Below are 22,553 nucleotides of genomic sequence, written 5' to 3'. Positions count from 1 at the left end.
CGACTGCTGCCCAATCCACTGTGCACCGGCCCCTTACGGATCCTCCTGCAGGGGGTGGACCCACGGGAGGATGTCCCCACGTTGCTTATTCGGGCTAAGCCCAGCCGGGCCCGTGAGGGGAGGCCCGGCCACCAGGCGCTCGCATTCGAGCCCCAACCCCGGGCCTGGCTCCAGGGTGGAGCCCCGGCTGTGCCATGCCGGGCGACGTCATGGTCCTTGATTTTAATCTATTCATAAAGGGCTTTTGAACCGCTCTTAGTCTGACCCGTCACCCAGGACCCGTTTGCCTTGGGAGACCCTACCAGGGATATATAGCCCCCGACAACATAGCTCCTAGGATCACTCGGGTACTCAAACCCCTCCACCACAATAAGGTGGCGGTTCAAGGAGGGGATGTTAACTACTGTACATACTAAATACTACTGAGTAGTCTGTCAATTTCTCTCATGGATAAAATAGTCTCATCTCATCTATAATCATTTGTGATAATTCATTTTCTGATTATATGCTGTATTATTACTCTGCATCTGCAGAGTAACTACAGCTGTCAGGTACATGTGGTGCAGTAAAAAGTACAATATTTGCTTTTGAAATGTAGTAGACTAGAAGTAATATAAAATGGACATACTCAAGTGTGCCTATGCCTTTAACTGTGTATCCGTGAGGTGTTTGTACAAGTTTACATCTTCAGTTGAAACCAGGGAGCCACAAAGAGAATTCACACTGTGATTGTGTAACAGGATGTGCAGGGCTGAATATAGTCCTGTCAGAGCGGTTGTGTGTGCATGTTTGTACAACCTCTCGATTCACTTCCAGGATATTTCCCTTTGCTGTGTGCTGTCACTGTGAGTTTCTGCAGACCTACCTCGACCTCCTCACAGTGACCAGGAAAGGTTCATCCTCACCCTCTTCTTCCTGTGGGCCTGTTCAGAGGACAAGGTTCCACAGGTTTACCTAAGTTCCTTAAACAACTGTAACCGACTGTATTTAAAATGTGCTTCACAAAGGTTGACAACCACAACAAACCACAGACAGAAGTCCTAAAGGAGAAATGAAATGGGTCACTGAGCAAAAATTCCTGCGTTCAATCAGCACAAACAGGAATCTTCAGAAAACTAGCATAATGTCAGCTTTAAGGTGAATTTCTGCTTTTGAATCTTCTCGGCTCGAATGACAACAGCTGATAGGTTAGTTCACTAATCAATATCCAAGCTCAGCTCTTTTAAAGCTGAACTCAACCCAGAGTAAAAAAGACAAAAAACACCAAATACAAGGTCACAAAGATGAAACAGGACTTTAATGGGCTGTTATTCTCAGACAGTGTATGACATTTGATTAGCTGCTTGAGCTTGTTTCTGAATTTCAAGATCATCTTCTCAGTGGGGCCAAAATAATATAGGAAACCAGTAAACAACAGCCCCAAAATTCAAACTCTTCACTATTCATCTGGTGATTTGTGAATGTCGACAAGCCTCATATTCAGATTCAAACCAACAATGAATGTCTCTGCTAACAAGTACAGTGTGCATCTTCCTATGGAGCTCAACTGTTGACCAAAAACAATTAAAAGACACCAGGCACTGTAGTTTAATTTGATTCAGTGCCACATACACCCTGCTAGAGACCAAATGTGGACTCATTCGCTGCTGAAAATAGTCCCCGATAAATCCCCCATCTCCTCCTGTTTGTTTGATTAAAAACTACAGTGAAACTATATGTCTGTGAGGTCATTTTGAAGATCTTCATCTTCAGCAGCAAATGGATTAGGACACACTGGGCCCCTAGACAGATTTTATCACCATGACTCTCTTTGTGGTGGTTTTGTGTCTCTCTGTGGCCATTTTAGGTCTGCCATCATTTCTCTCTCTAGTTGTTGTGTGTCTCCTTTTAGTTGATTTTGTGTCACTTTCTGGAACATTTTGCAGGCAGCCTCCAGGGGCCCCGCTGACTCCCTCGAGGCCCTGGGCCTGTGCCCAGTAGCCTTGTTTAGTAATCTGTCCATGTGGACATTTCAGGGAATTTGTTGACAGTAGGACATTAAAGAATAAAGCCAGCTTTATCTTGAAACTAAAAACAAACCTTTTTAAGCACCTGCAGGTTGCAGAGGGACATGTTAAACCTTTTAAAACATAAACACAGTAAATAAAATAAAACATATGAAAACTGCAGATGGCCATATATATACATATATATATATTTTAGACTGTGTTTTCTTCCTGGTCTTCTTCCTGTAAATATCCTGAACTGATGAGACATCTCAGAGACAGCTGAGGTCTGTTCGGATTAAACTCGGATCGTGTAGGAGTCAGAGTGGGTGACGTATCGGACCCAGCGCTGCAGAGGGCCGGGCTGGACAGGCGACAGACGGAGGAAGCGGATCTGCAGCCCTGTGGCGGTAAACTTGGGCAGCTCGAAGTTCAGCCCGACCGGACCCACCTCCAACATGGAGGCCGAGCTGAGGCCAGGGACCTCCAGCTAAAAACAGGAGCACACAGGAGGGTGGGGAGGAAATCATTAGAAAGCATGTTGGTCCCAGAACAGTGCACTGTTTCCTTTAGCTCAGTGTTTTCAAGCTGCTCTGTTTGTGAAACTGAAGCAACGGTAAAACAACTGGGTATTGTGTTTGTCTCATACCCACTCATTCATTTTCAGTTACAATAAGGAGATTTAAAACAAGAAAAGCACTTTATTTTACAGGTCTTGTGATTCCCAAATAATTTCCTAATAAATGATCTTGAAAGAATTATGTATGTATGTAGAATTGTGTTACTTATTTAGTTACTTTATATTTCATTTGTATTTTGTGGCATTCATGTGGACGGCAAAGTAAGAATTTCATTGTACAGGAAAACACGTTTCCTAACTGTGCATATGACAAATAAACACTTTGACCTTTGACCTACTAATGATATCGGCGCGCTGTTGTTTCTTTCCACAGAGTTGAACAAGACAAGTTACAGCTACAACTCGATTAATTTCATGGGTACTGTCCTGATCAATCCTGTGGGGCATAAATCACCAGGGAAGTGTGAAAAAGGCTCATTCCAATTTCCATGAGCACAAGCTGTTGTTGTCAAATGTTTTTAGTCTGACAAACTGTCTTTAACTCAGAGGTTCAATTTGCTTTAATGTCGGACGAGGACAGGCAGCAACATCTCACCTGAACCCGTCAAACATTTGTGACAGACCTGTGACTGAAACAATTAACTGGGTACGAAGCCAGTCGCCAATTAATTCTCTGTTGTTTTATAAATACATATTTTAATATTCACATGCTTAAAATACTGTGGAATAACTCAGCCATGCTAGCAGCTCTGTGCGCCTGTACAGAGGCACAGGTAAGCGTGTTCAGTGTTCGTGTTTAGCATGCTAACAGACATTTTAACTGACCCAAAGTCAAGCTGAGGCTGATGGGAAAGGGTTTGTTTTGCAGGTTTTAGGTGAAATTGTTGCTATGATGATGGCGCTCGATGAAAATTGTCCTGAGGGGAACAGGAACATCTGAACCATGATTTATGACACTCCATCTCGTAGTCGTTGAGGAATTTCATACCAAACCTCATGGTGATGCTAGAGGACCAATCAGAGGGTCTCCAGTGTCAGCAGGAGTCATCATCTGGGGACCATGAGTGTGTTGGAGATACTAACAAACTGGGACCTCACACTAGCTGCAGGGCAGGAGCGTTCACGTAATGTGTGTGTTCACCTTGAACAGAGCCGAGAGCTGTGTTCCTCCGGGAAAGCGTGGGATCTGCCAGACGATGGCTCTGCTCTGCAGCTTCAGCTCAGCGCTCTGATCCGGACTGCTGAGCTCCTGTGATAAACTGGGCCCACAACACACAACAGCTGTTTCATTCACACCTCTCCAACAGTTTTTTCATCAGAAGACTAAACTTTACATACTAAATAAATGTTGGAAACTAGAGGTAATGCTTGAGGATCTGAGCGGTTGTTGGGATTTAGACGCTCCCGGCACTGTGGGAGATGATGTGGGGGTGGAGCAGCGAGGCAGAAATGTTTTCAGAGGTGATTTAAATGATAATCCTGCCAAGGGCTCTCAGCTGATGTGTCATCTTCCACAACACTGCTCTGGTCTAGGACAGGAAATACTTATCTCTAGTTTGGTTTTTGTCTTGTATTAATAAAAACTACTCATGGTGTTGCTGAAAGCAACCTCATTTTATATTTAGTGCCTGAAATGTCTGCTCAGCACTGGACAGGCTGCATGATTAGATGCGTGTTGCTGAAGTCCTGCAGGCTGCTGCATCACATTTAACCACACTGGAAACACACAGCGGAAACTAAAAGTAGGCAAAAGGGGCTTTATGTGTACATTTAGTTCTCTGGTAGCTCACAGATTCACTATGGGTCTTATCAGACCATATGAATTCTGACCAACAGGTCTTTTATAGCAATCCTACACTCACAACACTTAAACTGATACTGAACTGTTTATTATCAGCACATGGATTTAATAACATAAAAAGACAGAGTAATAAACTGGGATTTTCTTTTAATCATCTCTTAACCCCACAGTTTTCAATTTCTTCTTATTCCACACAGTTTGAATCATTAGATGTGTTTTGCATCATATTGTTGTAGATGGAATCTGAGATGTTTACACAGTGAAAAAAGACTTTGTCTTTATGTCTGCAGAGCTCAGTCAAATGTCAATTGTCCCACGCGCCCCGTACTAAATTTTATACTCTGTCATGTTTCATCCTGACAGCTTTAGTATCTTTGGCAACTTTGGGCGCTCCACTAGAAATAAGTCACATTTGGTGCTTGAACAATTTGCTACTGCACAGCCTGAGTTTGCCGAGACGCTCTAGCTGAGCAGGTGACGTGTGAGAAGTGAATGTTCCAGCAACCGGCACTACACCCGTTGATAATCTTCATTTCCATGACTTTACTTAACAAATTAGGAGGCTTCTTTGTGCTCAGTGCTTCCTGATTTGTTAATGTTGTTTCCTATTTAAAAACACAGCCAGTTTTTAATATTTGATTTCCCAACAGAGATGAGGAACTTTTCCAACTTCCCCAATCTGGACCTTCCTGTTTATGTCCACAGAGCTGACGCATCACAGACATGAGCACATACAGGAAAAACAGCACAAGACGCATTCAAATAAAAAATAAAGTAGGAGAAGTCGTATTGAGCTGCAGGTGCAGGTTTTTACATACACATTGATTTCCATAGCAAACATGAGTCTGAGGAGAGCAGCTACATTTGAATGGGAGCGTCTCACCTCACAGAGCCTTTGGGAACTGGGATGGTGGCACTGACATTGATGGCAGCACTGCAACAACATAAGGAGACCATCATCATTATCATCGTCAGCTCTTTGTCACATCCGCTAATCCTCAATATCTTTACTAACATTGTGTCAGTAAATGCTCCCTGCACACATCACCTGTCAGACCACCCAGCAGTGGGGCACAAAGTGCATTTACTCAAGTACATTTTAAAGGTATTTGTATTTTACTTGTACTATTTTGTACTTCTACTGCACTACATTAAGTACTTGCATACAAACCATTAAATAAACCTAGAAACTACAATAAAATGTTAATTATCTTATCTCTACACTACCAGTTTTAGAGCACCCCAGTTTTTACTGATGTGAGCAGGTCGAGTGCAGTGAATCACCTTAAATGGTAAAGCTAAGAAGTAAACATCACCAAAAACCAAATCGTGTGTAAACGTCATATGAACCAGGCCTTTCTCAGGGATCAGTAGCAGGTGAACGCCCATCTTCTCTGCAGCAGTGAAGTAAATGAAGCCTGATGCAAATGGTTTCTACAGTTCCCAACTGTTGTTGGTGACTGACACCACCAGATTCTGCCTGTACAGTTTTCTGCCCCATCTACGAGTGCCTCTTGCCTGTGATGCCCCTCAGAGGTGAATACAGTTTGACTTTTAAAAGCTCCTGTCATTGTCTGACTGATATCAGCTAAATAAAAACTGACCTCTTTGGTGACAGATCACAGCGAAGCTTCATGTACATCAGCAGCCTGCAGGGAGAAGAACATACTGTGAGCACAGGGCTTCACATTTCCTGACTTTGCATTAGGTCAAAAATGTAAAGATAGCAAACACACTTTTAGCTGCGTGTTCTACTGGTTATTTTCATGCATACGAGCCACGGCTACAGTGAGCAAACGTGTCAGTCTGCATTTAGGTTACAGAGATGACTGCACAGGAGTTGACAAAGTGTTAGAGGAAGTACTCGGGCCTTTTACAAATACAACAGAGTAAAAATACTCCATGACAAGTTCTGCATTCAAAGTCAAAGTTCATAAGAGTTAAAAGTAAAGCTTCTGCAGCAGCTGCTGTGACTGTTGTACTGTGATATAAAATGACTGGATTGCTGTTACTGAAGCACTGATGTGAAAGCAGCATTTTAAATAAAGCAAAGGATCTTTAATTATATAGCACCTATCTAAACAAATGTTAAAGCATTTTACAGAATTAATAAATACAACAAAAAGAAACAGTAAACCTAAGCTGCATGTCTTTGGACTGTGGGAGGAAGCCGGAGTACCTGGAGAGAACCCAGGCAGGTACTGGGAGAACATACAAGGTCAACGGCTTTTTTATTCATTTTTTTCTTTTTGGACAACTGTGCCTTTCATTGACAGTACATAATCAGGGAAGACAGAAAATGTTGGGAGAGAGAGGATGGGACAACATGCTGGAAAGTCTTTCCACATACATTGAAGTCCACCTACTGGGCCCAACCAAGCAGCAGTCCAGTGTGTAACCCAGCATAAAACAGTGAGTTGGATTTACACTTCAGTTGCCGAATGAACTGAACAAACATGTTTTTCAATGAGTTTTTCTTTCTGCTGTCAAACCCCAGTAACATCACGCTAGAAAGGATGGACACACACACAATCATCTCAGGGTGGGTGTATCTCAAGCCCATACCTTCCTCCGCTGTCTCTCTCGATGGCTGGGAAGAGACGGAAGGGAGGAGCTGAAGGCAGATCATCGCTCAGATGGTACTGCATCACGGTTTGCTGCAACAGCAGGAAAACCAGGAAGGAGATTAAGAAGAAGACGAGATGGAGAAAGAAGAATGGAGCGTGTGTAGTCAGGACAAATCGAGTACTCATTTAAGACTTTTTGATCATTGTCTGCACATGGATCTTCAACTAAAGTCACCTAATTGTTATGCAGCAAAAGAAAAATTATATAAACTATGTAATGATGTTTACACACTGCAGTGAAAGTCTGGCAGCGCTAATGAACATGGTACAAAAGGTTTCAGGATGTAAATTGTACAGAAAACATTCTTGAGCTCAGGTGAAAGTGAAGGTAGTGGATCAGCTGGTGTCAACAGGAAACCAGCTACGAAGGACATCATCACTAATCAGACCACATGACGGCGAGTGGATGGAGCACCTCCCCCTGGCTCGGGCAAAGTCGGAGGATCTGGTGGCTGTCGAACTCATCCAGTCGGACCGCCTGGTGGAAGCTGCACTCATCGACACGAACAGTGGCGCCGTAACCTGGAGACCAAACAACATAGGTCAGAAACTAGCAGACTGATTCCAACGGCTGAAACAGCACGAAGACACAAACTGCAAACATTTAAAGCCAAATCTTCTAACTGATGAAATGGAAACCTGTCACACTTTGACCCTGCATCAAATATGCATCTGAACTGTCAAACCAGCACAACACACAGTGACCAGAAAATATAACATAAGTCTGTTATAAAGGCCAGGGCAGAAACATGTTTCAGGTGGGTTTGTGTTTAATTGTAATGTAACAGAACTGATGACACAAACAAGTTAAAAACCTGAAATAAACCAGACAACAGATTAAGTTAAGTGACTCAGGTTGCCCTGGTGGTCGGGGGGGTTAAGATGCAGCAGTCATTTTATTTTGTTGTCTGGTCATTTACACAATCCTTCCCTCAAGGAACCACCAAGACACATTAATAAGAAAGAGTCCAATAATCTGACCTCATGCAAACATGACAAACCTACAGGTAATGTCCCACTTAAAGCTCCGTCCTTAATTCCAATCAACTGTAATCTGGGCCAACTTCTTAAAATGATCTGGTTGCATATCATGATATAAAAGGACAGCAGAGAATAAAACAAATGTCTGCTTTCTAATTAAAATTTCCCATCTGAGAGAAAATCCAGCTGAGAAAAAGGCAATAACGAGGAAGGTTGTGTATTTTTACCTCTGAGCTGTGACTTGCCGATGCTGAACTCCTCATTCAGGCCGATTCGCATCTCTGGTAAACAAGAACAGCACGTTAGAGAGAAACAGTGTGCATAGCAGCATCTGTCAGGACAACTCTGAATGACGACAACCCACTATAGAGAAGTCAGACGAAATAAAAAACATTAAATGTTTCTAATAACACAATCACAGTACACAGACCCGCCACTCACAAACTTAACGTTGCTCTGTCTGATTACAGGCAGAGGACACAGATTTTTCAGCAGAAGGTTTGTCCCCTCTGCCACGGTGATGCACAACTCAGAAGGTTGCTAGTCTCAGTAACACAATATGTACTGACTGGAAATGTACAGACAGTAACAGATGACAGGACGACCCAACACAGAGTCTCAGTGAGGTGCTGGGCCCCCATGTGCCAGAACAGCTTCACCTCGGCAATGACTCTCCAAATCTCTGGACTGTCCTGGAGGGATGAACACCATTCTTCCAAAAGATGGTGGTGGTGGAGATGCTGTCTAACACATCGCTCCAACATCTCCCATAGCTGTTCAACTGGGCTGAGAACCAGTGACTGGGAAGGCCATAGCATCTGGTTCACATCATTGGTGATGTCTGGGGTGACAGTGCTAACCTCACCTGAGCAGCTCGGCATGTAGCACTTCACTCTGATCTCTCCCTCCACGTCTGCCTTCATCAAGATTCCCTGCAGCACAAACAGGTTTTACTCTTGACTTGTAAGCACCAGTAACAACATCCATCCTTCAGGGGCCAAATCTAACGTCTGCAAATGAAACTTAACAAAACATGACAGTTCCAACAGGCAGATTTAAGACATTTTAAACCTTTTAAGGAGCACAGATTTGGATTATTCTGGTTTTCTGTGACTGCTGTTAGCGTGCTTCTGTTACTCACGTTGGAGCCAATGACGACCGACATCCTCTCAATCACGTTCACAAATATCTCATTCTTTCCTCCCTGAAAAAACACACACAGGGTCTGACTCTGCGTTCACCACTGATGATCAGAGCAGTTTGTTTCAGGAGGTCTCCAGTCTGGCTGGGACAGGACTATTTACTGGAACATTTTATTCATATCAACTAGTTTCACATCAGACTCATCATCTGTAACTGATCATCATGATGCTTAAACAACTTCTACAAAGTTTAGATGGTAAAAACTCAAAACAACTTTAACCAATCCTGAAAAAAAGACTATTTTATCTATAAATCTACAAACATGATGTAACTTTGATTCACTTAAAAAGGAAAAAACTGGATTCAGGCTCTCTCCAATAATCGGCTGTTGGTTTACGCACTTTAACAGCAGGATAGATTTGGACTCAGACTTGTAAACATTTCTTACTATCAAAACTAATTTAATAGTTTAATGAGTCTTTGGTTTAGATTAATAGGTGCGGCTCCTATTCAACAAATGTCTACTATAATATCACAAATACAAACTGCTGATTAACAAGTGCAGACATGAATATAAACTTCTAAAACAAATCCACTTTCTACACGTAATTCTCAGGAATGAGCCCTCTTTGCTTTGCTCATGTTTGTGTTTGTTTCTGAGACTAAACTGAGTCTTTCCCATTGCTGTAGGTGGTGTGTGAGGCAGTGTCACTGTGTGCAGGGCCTTCAGGATGACAGATGCCGTGATCTGTACCTGCTCTCTACTCGACTGGATGGGTCTGGTGGCTGCAGAGCTCGGAGCCACTTTACTCTGCTGTGTCTCGGCTCCAAACTGCAGCAGACACGAGAGAAACAGGTGAAAACAGGATGGAAAACTGTACAGGCACAAATTAAATAAAACAAATTGTTTTAAAGCTACACACTGACACTTAAACATTGTTGTGCATTGTTTCTATAAAGGCAGAAAAACTCAAACATAACGTGCCTCCCATCAGACCAAACCATGACATACAGTGATGCACCGGTAGTGGTACATTTTCCACGTCGAGTCAGTCAGAGCAGTGACTTCTGACCTCTAGTCTAAAGGTGTCAGGTGTTGTTTGTTGGTGTGAACGTACCAAACTGACATTGCTGAGGTCAAACAGGTTGAATGGTCTTGAGGAAACAGCTTCAGTCTGGATGAAATTCTTCAGGACGTCAGAGGACGTCGTCTGGATATAACCGTAGTCCTGATAAACACAGACGTAGTTAAATTCTTAATTATAGTTAAGAATATTTTTAATTATATTTTTATTTCCTCTCAACTGTCATGAACATTAAAGAACTCAGATTGTCCCCCCAGTCTGTTAAGTCCAGTGACAGTGGGCCAGGACGTGGTGTCTCTCAGCTGTATTGTGTTGCATAAAGAGAACATTAATGGCTGAAGCCACGAAGGGGCTGGCCAGTGTTTATTTGCCAATTACCTATTGCGTAATGGGAAATAGGAAATTAAGGCTATGTATTCACACTAGTATCATATTATAGCACACAATATACAACCTAGATTAGAATTACCTGTAATATTTGCCTATACCAGAGTCAAATTCCTCGTGTGTCTGACACACCTGGCCAATAAAGCAGATTCTGATTCTTCTATACACATAAAGCATTTAGATAAAAGTGACGCTGTTTTCTGCATTGCAAATTTTTTCACTGGTTAAATATTAGATGCAACTGCTAGAAAGCTGTAACACCCTCAGTCTTGTTGTTTCCCCTGAGTCCTGCGCTCTTCTAGCAGTGTTCGACTGAGTAGTCTGATAAACCAAGCTGGCGGCGTGTTGGCGCTCCACATGAGGAGGACACAGGATACTCACCACAACCTCATCCAGCAGCTCGTAGATCAGAGCAAAGTTCATCTGCACCGACTTCTCCGACAGGCTGCCGCAATAGTCTTTAACCAGAGCTGTTAACCTGCAAACACAGAAGCCACTCAGTCACTGACGTGGTTAAACCTGGGAACTGGTGCCTCTCCGTTGTTTCTTAAATCCATGTATAAAGGCCAGGTAGTTCTCTACTTCTCAGATATCATTTTCATTTATTTTTGAGAACCAGCGCATCAGAAGATGATCACAAAACAACACAACTAAAGTTTAAACAGCACAGAGCCGTCTCATCTTGTCGTATTAACGAGACAAGAAAGACAGGGCTCACTACGATTTGAGTCTTTTGTTTATAATCCTGCCATTTATTTGTTGTGGTATTTTTCTGAGATGTGAACTTATTTATTAAGATATATACATAAACCACAGTAAAACCTTGTCATAATGTCTGTGGGTGAGGAAAGACAAAGCTCCACAATGACCAGACAACAGAAAAAAAATGTAATGTCTGTGCCAATTTTTTTTTCTATTTTCTGTTGCTTGTTTTTATGTAACTGCAAATATCGATTATTTTAATAAGTCACAGTAATTGCAGTTATTAAACAGCTACAAACTGTCTTGATAAATGGTATGAAAGTGACAAACATATTTCACATATATAAACAAAATTTATGTGCAGAATTTCTGGTAATTATGTCTTTTTTTATTCCTCAAATCTATATTTATTTCCAAAATGATTGTCAAAATGATATGGCAGCCATTTTACACTGAGGTTAAGACAGGAGAATAAAATGAAGAACTAATTATGTTCATCTTAAATATTACAGAAATCATCACTGTCACTACATAAAGTGTTTCAGCATGAAAATCCATATGTTAATGTCACCAAGGTTCCTATATCATAAATTCAATTCTGTCGTTGTAACAAACTAAACAACTAAAAAATATGTTGTAACTTCAGTGAGTTAGGATGACTTTGGATGCGTCCCTGTGTCAACATGGCGGCCACGATGCTGCAGTGAACATGAAATATCTTCAGTCTGACCATAACTACACAATTATCCTGCCTCTGGGTCACTGAAACTCCACCAGGGGCCCTTTGTGTGTGGGTGCCATGGTGATAAACTGAACCTGTTCAGGAACTCGATGATGGTAAAGGGCGAAGTGTCGGCTGTGGTAGTAGCAACCCAGTACAGCCCCCCCTGCCTGACATGGACAAAGTGAAGATCTTTGTGAGCCTGCAGAACAGAACACATCACATCACTGAAGCTTCCTCCTCTTCACACTGTTTGTATCATCTGCAACATTTAACAAGGAGAAATCATTCACACAGGACATGATAATTCAGATCAGTAAGGATACTGTAAGTGTCTCCTGCTATTGATAATGTTCACATTTACTCTGTTTCTCCGCTTGGATGGTTTGAAGCTCTTTGTCTTCAAACACATCCAGCTGTAAAGGAAAAAAACAAGGTCATTTTGTGTGTGAATCTCCCTGATCTACAGACAATTTACAGCAGCTGTGCACAAGCAGCAGAATGAAAGATAAACACTGCAGGTGCTGTGATTGGTCCATGAAAACTACATTAAGAATATTATAACCACACTCGATCTATAGTCACAAAAGAGAAGCAGCCAACACTGTTTTTGAAAAATATTTGATCCATTTGGCCCTAATGTGAATTTTTCTTTTCTTTGTGAAGGTTTGACAGTGTCACTGCAGGTGCCCGAACACATATACACACACTATGTTACCATGACAACAGGAGGCTGGTCTCCAGTTAGTGCTGTGACCTTCTCGTAGAAAATACTGACAACGTCACTTCCAGCTTCTCCACGGACTGATGGTGACGTTAAGAGCTTTATACAGTTGAAACAAATACAACTAAACACAATGTCATCAATTAATGTGCCAATTATTTTCTCTATTAATTGTTTCAGTAGACAAAGACATACATGCATTTGCATTTCAGCTGCAGGACAAAGAGGTGAGGATACAGTCTTTATAAATGAGATGGTCGCCCTTTGACGACAAGATGAAAACCTGAGAAATCATCCTGCTGAGAGGAGACAAAAAATACAGGCATGAGAGAGGAACAGAGATGGATGTCAATCAGCTAAATCTCAACATTATCAAGATGGTGATTTCTGATTTGCTTTAAGGTATTTTGTTGCAGAATGCTATCAAAGCAAAGCTCCAAGAAACAACTGCTTCATGGCTTATGACTTGTCTCTAGCAGGAATACCAGGCAGCAGCATTGGCCCACCAAACATTCTGTTAACTGTATGTCCTTATAAATAGAAAAACATTGTTTGTGTTATGATTACGTCAATCTTTTTCAATATCCTAATATTACACAGACCAGTTTCATAAATACATACCCAGTCTGCTCGTTACTCAGGCTTAAGTTTTAATTAAAATGTTCTAGTAGAGGCGAGAACAGTGAACCTAAATGGCAAAAGATAACAACTAAATATGCTTGGTAAGGTCTGGTTCATTGTATGCCGAATTTATCAGAACTTCCAGACGAGCTAGAGAAATTCCTTTAAATGTTTTTAAAAAGCGGATAAGGTTTGAACGCGAGTAAAAAGCACATTCAACTGGCTGAAAGTAGGTCCCAACTATTAGCATGCAAAAATGAACTTTAAAAGCTAACTTCGATTTTACTTACCCACAGAAGGTCTGCGGTGAAAGAGAACTAAAGCAGTGAAAATGTTAGGTTACTTTATTTTGCTGCAAAGCCATGAATGGTATTAAAAACTATTTTACTAGCTTAACTGTTACCATGCTGGTCTGGCTAACCGGCAAGTGTACGCTAAATTACCTATTGCAGCATATTTAGCTTGCTAAATTTCTAAACGTTGATACGGGAGCAATATGTGATAAACTAGACAGCAATGATCATTTTCTAAAGATAATACAGTTGGCAAAAGTCTTTAAAACTCCACTGAAACACATCTTGAATGTATGCTATTAAGCTAGCTGTTTACTGGTAAGGTGTTGTTTACAAACCGTCTCAAGAGATGGCAAACAACCTCACAGCGCCACCTGATGGACGGGTGGTTAAAATACACATAATGACGATAGGGCAAATATTGTGTTATAGCTGTTAAAATGGTTGTTAAAATTACACTAATCATACTTTCATATAATATACTGTTTTATATACCTTCTGAACAATACGTTTTATTATTTTATTATTTAGACTTATTAGCGTAGTTTGTAGTGATAACATCCGAACACTAGGCGGCAGGAGAGGCAGTGATTCATGCGGAAATGGTCAGCAAAGCATTTCCACCATAACAACGCCTTCTGTTTCATGTAGTTCATCATGAAGTAAGTAGACATTTTTACGGCAAACTGATTATTTAAGTTCTATTTATCGTTCGTTTTGTATTCACGCTGTCGTGAGATCTATCACCCGACTTAGGCAAACCTTCCAGCTAGAGCTATCAGCTAACTAAAACGGTCGATGATTGGCCACCTCAATTCATTCTCGTGAACAGAACTCTGTTCAGAAAATATAATTTAAGAGCTCCCCTTTAATCAGATAGTTAAAATTCCTCAGTAACGTTGAACACAACATCTAACGTTCTAACAAATATTTATGAGCAGATGATGAATTCGGCACAAATCATGCTTGTCAGATCTGTGGTGTGCTTCCACGTTTTCTGCTACCTTGGTCCGCGGTCACTTTGTTTAATGAGGATCGTTTTTCTTTCGGGTTGGTCGAGATTGGTTGGGTTGCAGAATTTAACTGTTGATTCTAAAGGCGAACTCAATGTCTTAAATAATTAAGTCATAGACGTACATGTTTCCTGATAAGTGTTAAACATAAACGTGAATGGAGTCACCAACGTGCACCCTAAACTCGCACAACCGGGAGTTCTGGCGAGCTGCTAACTAGACTGAATGGAGTCTGGCATGGCGGTTTCTAAATTGTGAAGCAACTTAGATTTACAAAAGTGGTTTATGAACAAACTTTTACATACTCGCTTAAATACAAAGAATCGTCAGAATGTAACCCACAAGGACTCTGACTCCGATGTCTCTGAATGTGTACATACAGTAGAAATGGGTATACAAACTGTATAGAGTGTTTTATAAATGCAGAATGGGTAATATAAGTTATTTGATGTGCATACTGTAGGTGTGTATATAGATTAGCTAGCAGCTCTCCAGGACTTCTGGTTGTGTGAGTTTAGGGTGCACATTGGTGACTGACAGTAAACATATTGCCTTCACACAACTGTGTAGTTATTGTTGTGCCTCAGTTCTTGAAGGTTTACAACTTGTATAAACCTGGTTTAGCTCTCTATCGATGGATTACTAACAAGGCAAATAAATAAGTCTTTTTCTCTGCCCTCTGTTTTCAGTCCGCTAACGAAGGTGAAGTTGATCAATGAGCTGAATGAGCGTGAGGCCAACCTCGGGGTCAGCGAGACCGTGTCCTGGCACACCGAGTACAAAGACAGCGCCTGGCTATTTGTTGGTAAGACAGACCCTCCTGTATGTACGAGTCAGGAGCTAATGCTGCATGATTTCTTGGTTTGGGCTCCAGGCTTCAGTCAGTCTGAGCATTTGAATGCAGGCACCAGCTGTGTCCAACAGTGAGCTTAAAACACATGGATGAGCTAATCTTTTGTTTCCTGCAGGGGGCTTTCCATACGACCTGACTGAGGGTGACATCATCTGTGTCTTCTCTCAGTACGTACCTGCACACGTTCCTTGTCTTCTTCATTTCAGACACCACACAGCTTGTAGACATCTCCCCCACTAAAACAGCCCTGGTTAGCAAACAGGAGAACTCACTCTCCTTTTCTCCTAAACACCTCTCAGGTACGGAGAGGTGGTCAACATCAATCTGGTGCGTGACAAGAAGACGGGGAAGTCCAAAGGTTTCTGCTTCATCTGCTACGAGGACCAGAGGAGCACCATCCTGGCTGTGGACAACTTCAACGGCATCAAGGTGACACAGCTGGTCCCTTCACACACCTGAAACCATGAACCTCTGGCTCCAACAAATCAGACTACGTTCTAACTGCCTCTCTATGCTCAGACACGGGTGGTAACCGTCACCTCATGGTTAATTCTTCCAATTTGTTTGTTGTTGTGTTCTGTCTGAAATTTCATTGATGAACTCATGAATTTAATCTGTGTTGTGTTTCTGTGGTCAGATTAAAGGTCGGACCATTCGTGTGGATCACGTTAAAGACTACCGACCTCCTAAAGACTCGGAGGACATCGACGATGTGACCAAACGTCTGAGGGGGGAGGGCTGTGCTCCCAAAGTTCCTGAGTCCTCCTCCCCCCCAGACGAAGATGAGCCGTACAGCATACCTGTGAAGAAGCCCAAAAAAGGTGAGGTCACTTCCTGTTGTCTAGATCCACCTGGTTCATGAATCGTTGTGGCCAGATTTTCATTCCTCCTCTCACTGCTACAGACAAGAAAGAGAAGAAGAAAAAGAAGAAAGAGAAGAAGGAGAAGAAGAAGAAGGCAGAGAGAGTGAGGGGGAGCCAGCCACCCTCCTCTTCCTCACTTCCTCCTGCTGTCAGAGTCAAGGAGGAGAAGGAGGACGCTGCTTATGATAAGTACAGCCAGAGGGGGGTGCCGGCTGGAGGACAGCAGAACGGACAGAGAGCGAGGGAGAACGAAAGACTCAGAGGGGAGGAGGAAGAGGAGAGGAGGAGAGAGCCAGACAGGGAGAGGGATGAAGACAGGAGGAGAAATCGTGAGAGCGAGAGGAACAGAGAGGGAGACAGGAGGCAAGAGACAGACTATGACAGAAGAAGAGAGACTGACTGGGACAGAGACGACAGAAGAAGAGATGTAGACAGAGACAGAAGGAGAGAGACAGACAATGATAGAAGAGAGATGGGCAGGGAGCGAGACGACAGAGAGAGAGAGACAGACAGAGACAGAGATGGAGAGAGAAGAAGAGAGGCCGATCGGGACAGAGACAATAGAAGAAGAGAGTCTGGCAGAGACAATGACAGGAGGAGGGAGACTGACAGAGACGATGATAGAAGAAGAGACGCAGATAGAGACAACAGAAGAAGAGACACGGCTAAGGACAATGATAGAAGAAGATAGATGGCCAGAGACACCGACAGAAGAAGAAAGATGAACAGCGACAACAGTAGAAGAGAGACACACAATACATGAACACTGAGACCAACAGTCACTTGTTAGAGGACAAAAAAATGACTTTTTCTTCCATAAATAAAGCAAATATGTAATGTTTAAATAAGTACAGACGTGCATATGTTAAGTGAATAAAAAATAAAAGCATAAATACATAAATGTTGGTAGATCAATACAAATATACATTCCCATGTCAATGTGTGGAAATGTAGACAAAGTCCTGTTCATTTTATGATGTACCCAAGTTTAATAATTTAAATAATTTTAATTTCAGCTTCACTGTTCACACAAAAAGCAAAGTTACATGTTTGTACCGTTTTAAGTTTTATAATAAAATAAGGAAGTGTTTTCCAAACATGTGCAGTGGAATTTATTTCAGTGTTTTCTTCTATTCCTCTTACTTCTAAGGCAGCCATTTGTTTTCTTTTATTTCCAAATAGAGACCCAGTTTTCTGACACTGGGCCCCAGAGTTCATTGGTAGTCTTCAGATGTCATTACACCATACACACAATCAAGGCATCTGGTGCCTGAAGCAGCAAAGCAACCCCGGAACATCAGTGAACCTCCACCGCATCCAACTGTAGGGTAAGTGTTCTTTTCTCTGAAGGAATCATGTTTTCTGAGAACTGTAGAATGATGTGCTCGACCAGAAAGCTCTATGTTACTCGCCTGTCCACAGGACATTATCTCAGAAGGACTGTGGCTTCCTCAGGTCAGTTTTGACAAACTCCAGTTTGGCTTTGTCTCTGTGTCAGCAGTGGGGCCCACTGGGTCTCCTACCGTAGCGTCCCCTGTCATTCAGATGTTGACAGATGGTGTGAGCTAACATTGTTTCACCCTGTGCCTGCAGGTCAGCTTGAATTTGTCTGAAAGTTGATCGAGGTTCTTTATCCACCATTCAATCTCATCTCTCACTTGTAATGTATGAAAGTCTACAGCCAGACAAATAAAGTTATAACTGATGTGTGGGTGATTAAGTTTATTATTCCAGAAGGAAATCGATTTGCAGAACAGGCACAAACACAGAACAGCAAAGAAGATGATCAACAGGAAAGTGAAGCTAAAACCTGCACGTTGACGCCACACAGCACTGACCTGCAGTGATTGCAAAGTGCAGCGGTTCAATGTGTGAAACCAAAGTTTGCATAAATACAACTTAACTCAGGTTGCTATTTACAGCAGGTAAGAGACATTTTCCAGACCTTTGTGACTAAAATGACTGAATACTTTTGAATACTACTAGTTTTCTGAGGAACTGAACTCAAGACTAAGACCCGCAGAGACCCTGAAAGAGTTCTGTCCAAGGAAACTTTACTAAAATGACTCAAATGACGGGCCGATAAAACAAACATTACAAACCCACATTTCAGATTCATGTTTTAAAAAAAAAAAAGAAGAGTCCTTTGCAAATTAATATTTAGACTAAAACACAGCCTCATTAGTTGGGCGATGGATCGCTGTGATCAGGCAGCTGGTTTACACATGATTAATGACAAATGAAAAACCAGAGCAGCAAAAAATGAGATATTTTAATAATGAAAGAACAACAGACCATCACCTGAGGGATCTGTGTATTAAACAGTGAAGGTTAAGCCTTTTCAAAGTTTCTTGTAATAACCTACTTAACCAGCGGTGCCACATTTGACTGACGTAAATGGCGCCCAACTTGGAACCTTGGTTTTCATTTTCATTGAGAAGTTTGTCTTAAAACTACAAAGACTTTTGGAGGACGATGCATTAAACCTCAAATGTCTGCACTTGTATCAGCAGTTTTACCAGAACCAGGAAGTGTAATGTTGCAATGGATTCCCTGTTTTTGAGTCTATATTTGTTTACATTTTGCAAACATATGCTGACTTCACTCTCTCCAGCTGCGGTTTGCAGTACAGACAACTCTCTGAAACAGTGAGGAAAATGTTAGAACCTGACGATTTCCACTTAAACAAGTGACACCTAAATGCTGCATTGTGAACGAACCTGATGAAGTCAAGTTTTCTTTGGCTAAACGAACATGGAGGAAACGCAGCTGAGGTCTGAGGGGTTTGCGGTTCAGTTACAGACGTTTGTGGTCAGAGGTATCTGGTGAAGTTGGTTTCTTCCTGGTTGGTTGCTACAAAGGTTTAGAAAAAAAGAATGTTAGGAAATCTGGTTTTACCCACAATGTCTTTAAAGGTCATAATGTCCATCTGCTGTGTCGCTGAGGCTTTAAACAAGCAAGCAGCCATCTGTTTTTAATACAGTTCTCCTGTAGGAGTTGTAATACCCTGGGCAGCTTTCAGTAAAAAACAAATTGATGTGAGGTGAACCGCTACAGCACCAAGACTCCCCGAGAAAGGGGGTGAATAGAAAAGTAAGGCGCTGACGGATAAACAGAGCACAGGAGGATTAATCCTCCATTTCACTGCTTTTATCTGAGATTCAAAAAGGTCTGAGGATTCACTGGATTTCACAGCTCACTCCCACAGAGGTCACACTCGGACTTCCACAGTGTGAGGGACGAGTCCTGGCCACCGTCAGCCACTGTGCACAGTCCTGCAGGGATCTGAACCAGCAACCTGGGACATGGCCCACAGCTCTGCTCAGCACAGCACCATCAAGTCCAGTGAGCATGTTCACAGTATTCTGCTGTGGCTTCACTGCCAGCTGACATCTGGAGGTGGCGCAAAGCAGCTTTTATCTTGGATCTTACTCTAGTGCCAATGATCGAATTCAGGTGCAGCTACCATTACTGATCTGCTACTGTTATTTTACGTCAAACTGATTCAATGTTTCATCTTTAAAACATGAAAAAAACTGGCAGACAGTGTCAGAGCCCAAAAGCATAAATTTTTATTTACTTGATTTGTCAGACCAACAGTTCAAAAGCTGATGACTTTTAAACTGTCACATGTGACAGTTGGTTTATTCCTTTCACGGCTGCTGTTTAGGTGGACTCTGCTGTTGAACACTGAACTCAGCCCTGACCGACCACACCGACACTGCCAGCTGAAGACAACAGAGGTCAGAATATTGTGAACATGCCGTCAGACTGACAGGAAGTCCGATAACCCGCTGTGGTAAATAATGTGTTCATCTCCAGTGAGAGCAGAATCCTGTCTGCTCAGGAGAATAAACTCAGGACAGCTTGATGTCTGTCTCGGCCTGGGCAGGTGAAGGAACAGGCCCAACCTCTTTCCTATCGAGGGCTGAGGCTCTTCGATCCTGGAGGTTTCGCCCACTTTTCTTCAGGGGCCCAGTGACGACCAACACAGACGTCACACAGATCAGAGCCGGCTTCCGTTGTGGCTACTGAAATGTCTTTGTTTGAAGCTGCTTCAAATGTTTTCCTCACAAAGTATCAATAGAGAACTTGTCAAACGACTCGCCACAACTGTAGGACATATAGATCCAGTCCCTGTACTCACATTGAGGCAGGATGTGATCCAAAACCTCCTGAACTAACCCCGTGTTTTGTCTCTTGTGATGTCAGTTTTCTGTGTGCGACTGCTGAACGCTCCCTCAGCACATGGAGATGGTGACGTTGATCCCCAGGTTGCCATTGTCGGCAAACAGATGGGCGATGGAGGTGTCAAACACCAAGCAGTCGCTGTTCATGATGGCAGGCGCCACTCCCTCCTCATGGATGGAGCGCGGCGTGGCCTCCCAGGTGAGCCGGCGGCGAATGCCGTTGAGCTCCAGGCGGTAGGCGAAGTTCTCTGCCTGCTTGCGGGTGCCGATGAGCAGCACAACGGCGAAGAACTGTTGGTGGCCTTCGTACTTCCCCTGCTTCTCCAGGACCAGCATGAAGTGGTGGCTGAAACACGACTGCATCATCACCCAGTCCATGGCACCCGGCAGGTTGATGTCCGTCGCCAGGAAGACAATGTCCTCCCCCTGCAGAGACAAAGAAGAAGACATTAGGACTGATCTCTACCTCTTCCTAGGAAACCCTCAAGCAACACTTAGTTTCCACTTTGTGTTGGCAGGTGTTGAGCAGAAACACAGGGATCATTTCAAGTCTTCTTCCAGGATTGTGTGTCTGCATGTACATGGCTAACACAGCAGGTTGTGTTGCATCTTGTTTTGAAGCCCCATTGTGTTACCAGACTGGCTCCACTCAAATCAGTGAGGAGGCTGTTTTTCCTTACAGGACTAAAGTTGGCCTTTGCTCATTAGTTGCAACAACAACCCCTCCTTTCCTCTGGATGCTCCTCGTCTACATCATGTCTCCTCAGTGGTTCAAGCCCCTTCTGAAGTGTGAAGAGTTTGTTTTCCAGCAGATTGAATGTGGGTTTTTCAGCTCATTTCGGACTGAGAAACCCTTGGTGCTGACCTGCAGGGTGGTGATGGACTTGTGTGCGTGCACCAGGTGAGGTATGACAGCCTCCAGTGAGCCGTGCCACTTGCAGGTAGCTCCAGGACATGGGCAGGTGTACGACCTGAACTCACACACCTCCTCATGATCAGGCTTCTCGGTGTGGTGGAGGGACAGCGGGCAGCCAGCCGATGAGTACTGTGGGACACAGAGACAGAATCGAGTCTCAACTGGCAGTAAATGATGATGGAAACAGGGCAATGTGTGTTCAACCTACAGAAACAGCACTGTAAACAGAGCCATACATTAACGATCCAGCAGCAGGATGAAGAAGCAGACAGTCATTCACAGCAGCACCTCATGTTTCAGCGTTCCTTCTTTTTGTAAAAATCACTAACGGCAGAAAAAGCACATTGACCTGTACAACATTCATTTTCTGTGGAAAGCTGCTGTGCTTTCAATATCAGAAAACACTTTAATCAATACATTATTATCATTTCCACCACAGTGCCCAAGACTATTTTCTGTTGGCTTCTCATCACGTTTCCTCTACAATCTTCTCTCTTTCTTCACTGTGCTGATGTTATTTACTAGGTCCTCTGTTTAAGTCCTTTCCTCTTCATGCTGTTCCGGATTAACACAAATGTGATACATATTTCTAATTACATTTCCACGGTTATCACCGAAAAGCTGTTTATCCTTTTGTCCCCAGTTCTTGTCTGTGGTGACACAAAGAACCCAGGCTGCGGCTCACGGTGAGTCTTTCATCATCATTCATCATTTAACTCGGGAATGCAACCAAACACCTTGACAACTGCTATCCAGTTCAACCGTCCTGTCAGTAACAGTCCAAATTTAGAATGGTATAATTTCTAAATAAAGCCCTTTTGGACAGCAACAGATAAAGTGAACCTGCCGTGCTCTGCATTTCCTCATCACGCTGAATGTGACTGCAGCTGTGAGACCAGGCTGTGCATTAACAACTTGACAGATTGAGTGTGACACAGTGTGTGTCTACAGATTAGTTGCAGCTTCCTCCTCAATTCTCTGAGAGCCTGAAGGTCACAGTGATGGGGTTCCTCCTCCTTCTCCTTCCCCGCCACTCAGCTGGTACAACAGAGCACCTATAGATTGGGG

General features: G+C 42.8%; 3 protein-coding genes across 10 annotated transcripts in view; 1 reads left to right on the top strand and 2 right to left on the bottom strand.

Moving 5' to 3' along the window:
- Positions 1–1,278: 1,278 nt before the first annotated feature.
- Positions 1,279–14,042, bottom strand: ap4m1 (adaptor related protein complex 4 subunit mu 1). Of its 7 annotated transcripts, none has more exons than XM_020587368.1 (17): positions 13,989–14,042; positions 13,648–13,674; positions 12,974–13,035; positions 12,731–12,816; positions 12,108–12,214; positions 10,971–11,067; positions 10,236–10,346; positions 9,872–9,949; positions 9,116–9,178; positions 8,840–8,906; positions 8,202–8,255; positions 7,409–7,515; positions 6,932–7,023; positions 5,971–6,015; positions 5,250–5,300; positions 3,707–3,824; positions 1,279–2,475 (listed from the first exon to the last, which is right to left on the bottom strand). In XM_020587368.1, exons 3-17 carry the CDS (start codon positions 13,029–13,031, stop codon positions 2,284–2,286), a joined length of 1,326 nt encoding a protein of 441 aa, XP_020443024.1. In that variant the 5' UTR covers positions 13,032–13,035; positions 13,648–13,674; positions 13,989–14,042; the 3' UTR covers positions 1,279–2,283. The 7 variants fall into 7 exon arrangements, with proteins under 7 accessions (XP_020443024.1, XP_020443022.1, XP_020443025.1 ...); XM_020587366.1 differs by lacking the exon at positions 13,989–14,042 and adding an exon at positions 13,761–13,982; XM_020587369.1 differs by lacking the exon at positions 13,989–14,042 and adding an exon at positions 13,761–13,982 and having other exon boundaries at positions 12,974–13,032.
- Positions 14,043–14,197: 155 nt separating this feature from the next.
- rbmx2 (RNA binding motif protein X-linked 2) lies at positions 14,198–18,502 on the top strand. The gene is made up of 6 exons (XM_020587373.1): positions 14,198–14,312; positions 15,353–15,468; positions 15,632–15,683; positions 15,816–15,945; positions 16,154–16,337; positions 16,421–18,502. Exons 1-6 carry the CDS (start codon positions 14,308–14,310, stop codon positions 17,068–17,070), a joined length of 1,137 nt encoding a protein of 378 aa, XP_020443029.1. The 5' UTR covers positions 14,198–14,307; the 3' UTR covers positions 17,071–18,502.
- A 131-nt stretch (positions 18,503–18,633) lies between these two features.
- Positions 18,634–22,553, bottom strand: part of siah2l (seven in absentia homolog 2 (Drosophila)-like) — a 13,613-nt gene continuing 9,693 nt past the window's right edge. For both annotated transcript variants that reach the window (XM_020587374.1, XM_020587375.1), the window contains 2 exons: positions 21,435–21,614; positions 18,634–20,995 (listed from right to left, as the gene is read on the bottom strand). In XM_020587374.1, coding sequence (XP_020443030.1) covers positions 20,621–20,995; positions 21,435–21,614 — 555 coding nt within the window. In that variant the 3' untranslated portion in view covers positions 18,634–20,620. The remainder of the gene's footprint in view (positions 20,996–21,434; positions 21,615–22,553) is intronic.

Source organism: Monopterus albus, unplaced genomic scaffold (genome assembly GCF_001952655.1).
Source record: "Monopterus albus unplaced genomic scaffold, M_albus_1.0 scaffold454.1, whole genome shotgun sequence".
In the NCBI taxonomy this organism is placed as follows: domain Eukaryota; kingdom Metazoa; phylum Chordata; class Actinopteri; order Synbranchiformes; family Synbranchidae; genus Monopterus; species Monopterus albus.
Note: the sequence above shows the minus strand (reverse complement) of the source record. Positions and strands in the feature narration are given on the sequence as shown.

Coding starts and splice junctions, on each gene's coding strand:
- ap4m1 (XM_020587368.1), bottom strand. CDS start 13,031: ATGATTTCTCAGGTTTTCATCTTGTCGTCAAAGGGCGACCATCTCATT. Junction 12,817..12,973: donor CCATCTCATTTATAAAGACT/GTATCCTCACCT, acceptor CGTCACCATCAG/TCCGTGGAGAAGCTGGAAGT. Junction 10,347..10,970: donor AGCTGCTGGATGAGGTTGTG/GTGAGTATCCTG, acceptor TGTGTTTATCAG/GACTACGGTTATATCCAGAC.
- rbmx2 (XM_020587373.1), top strand. Junction 15,684..15,815: donor ATCATCTGTGTCTTCTCTCA/GTACGTACCTGC, acceptor AACACCTCTCAG/GTACGGAGAGGTGGTCAACA. Junction 16,338..16,420: donor TGTGAAGAAGCCCAAAAAAG/GTGAGGTCACTT, acceptor TCACTGCTACAG/ACAAGAAAGAGAAGAAGAAA.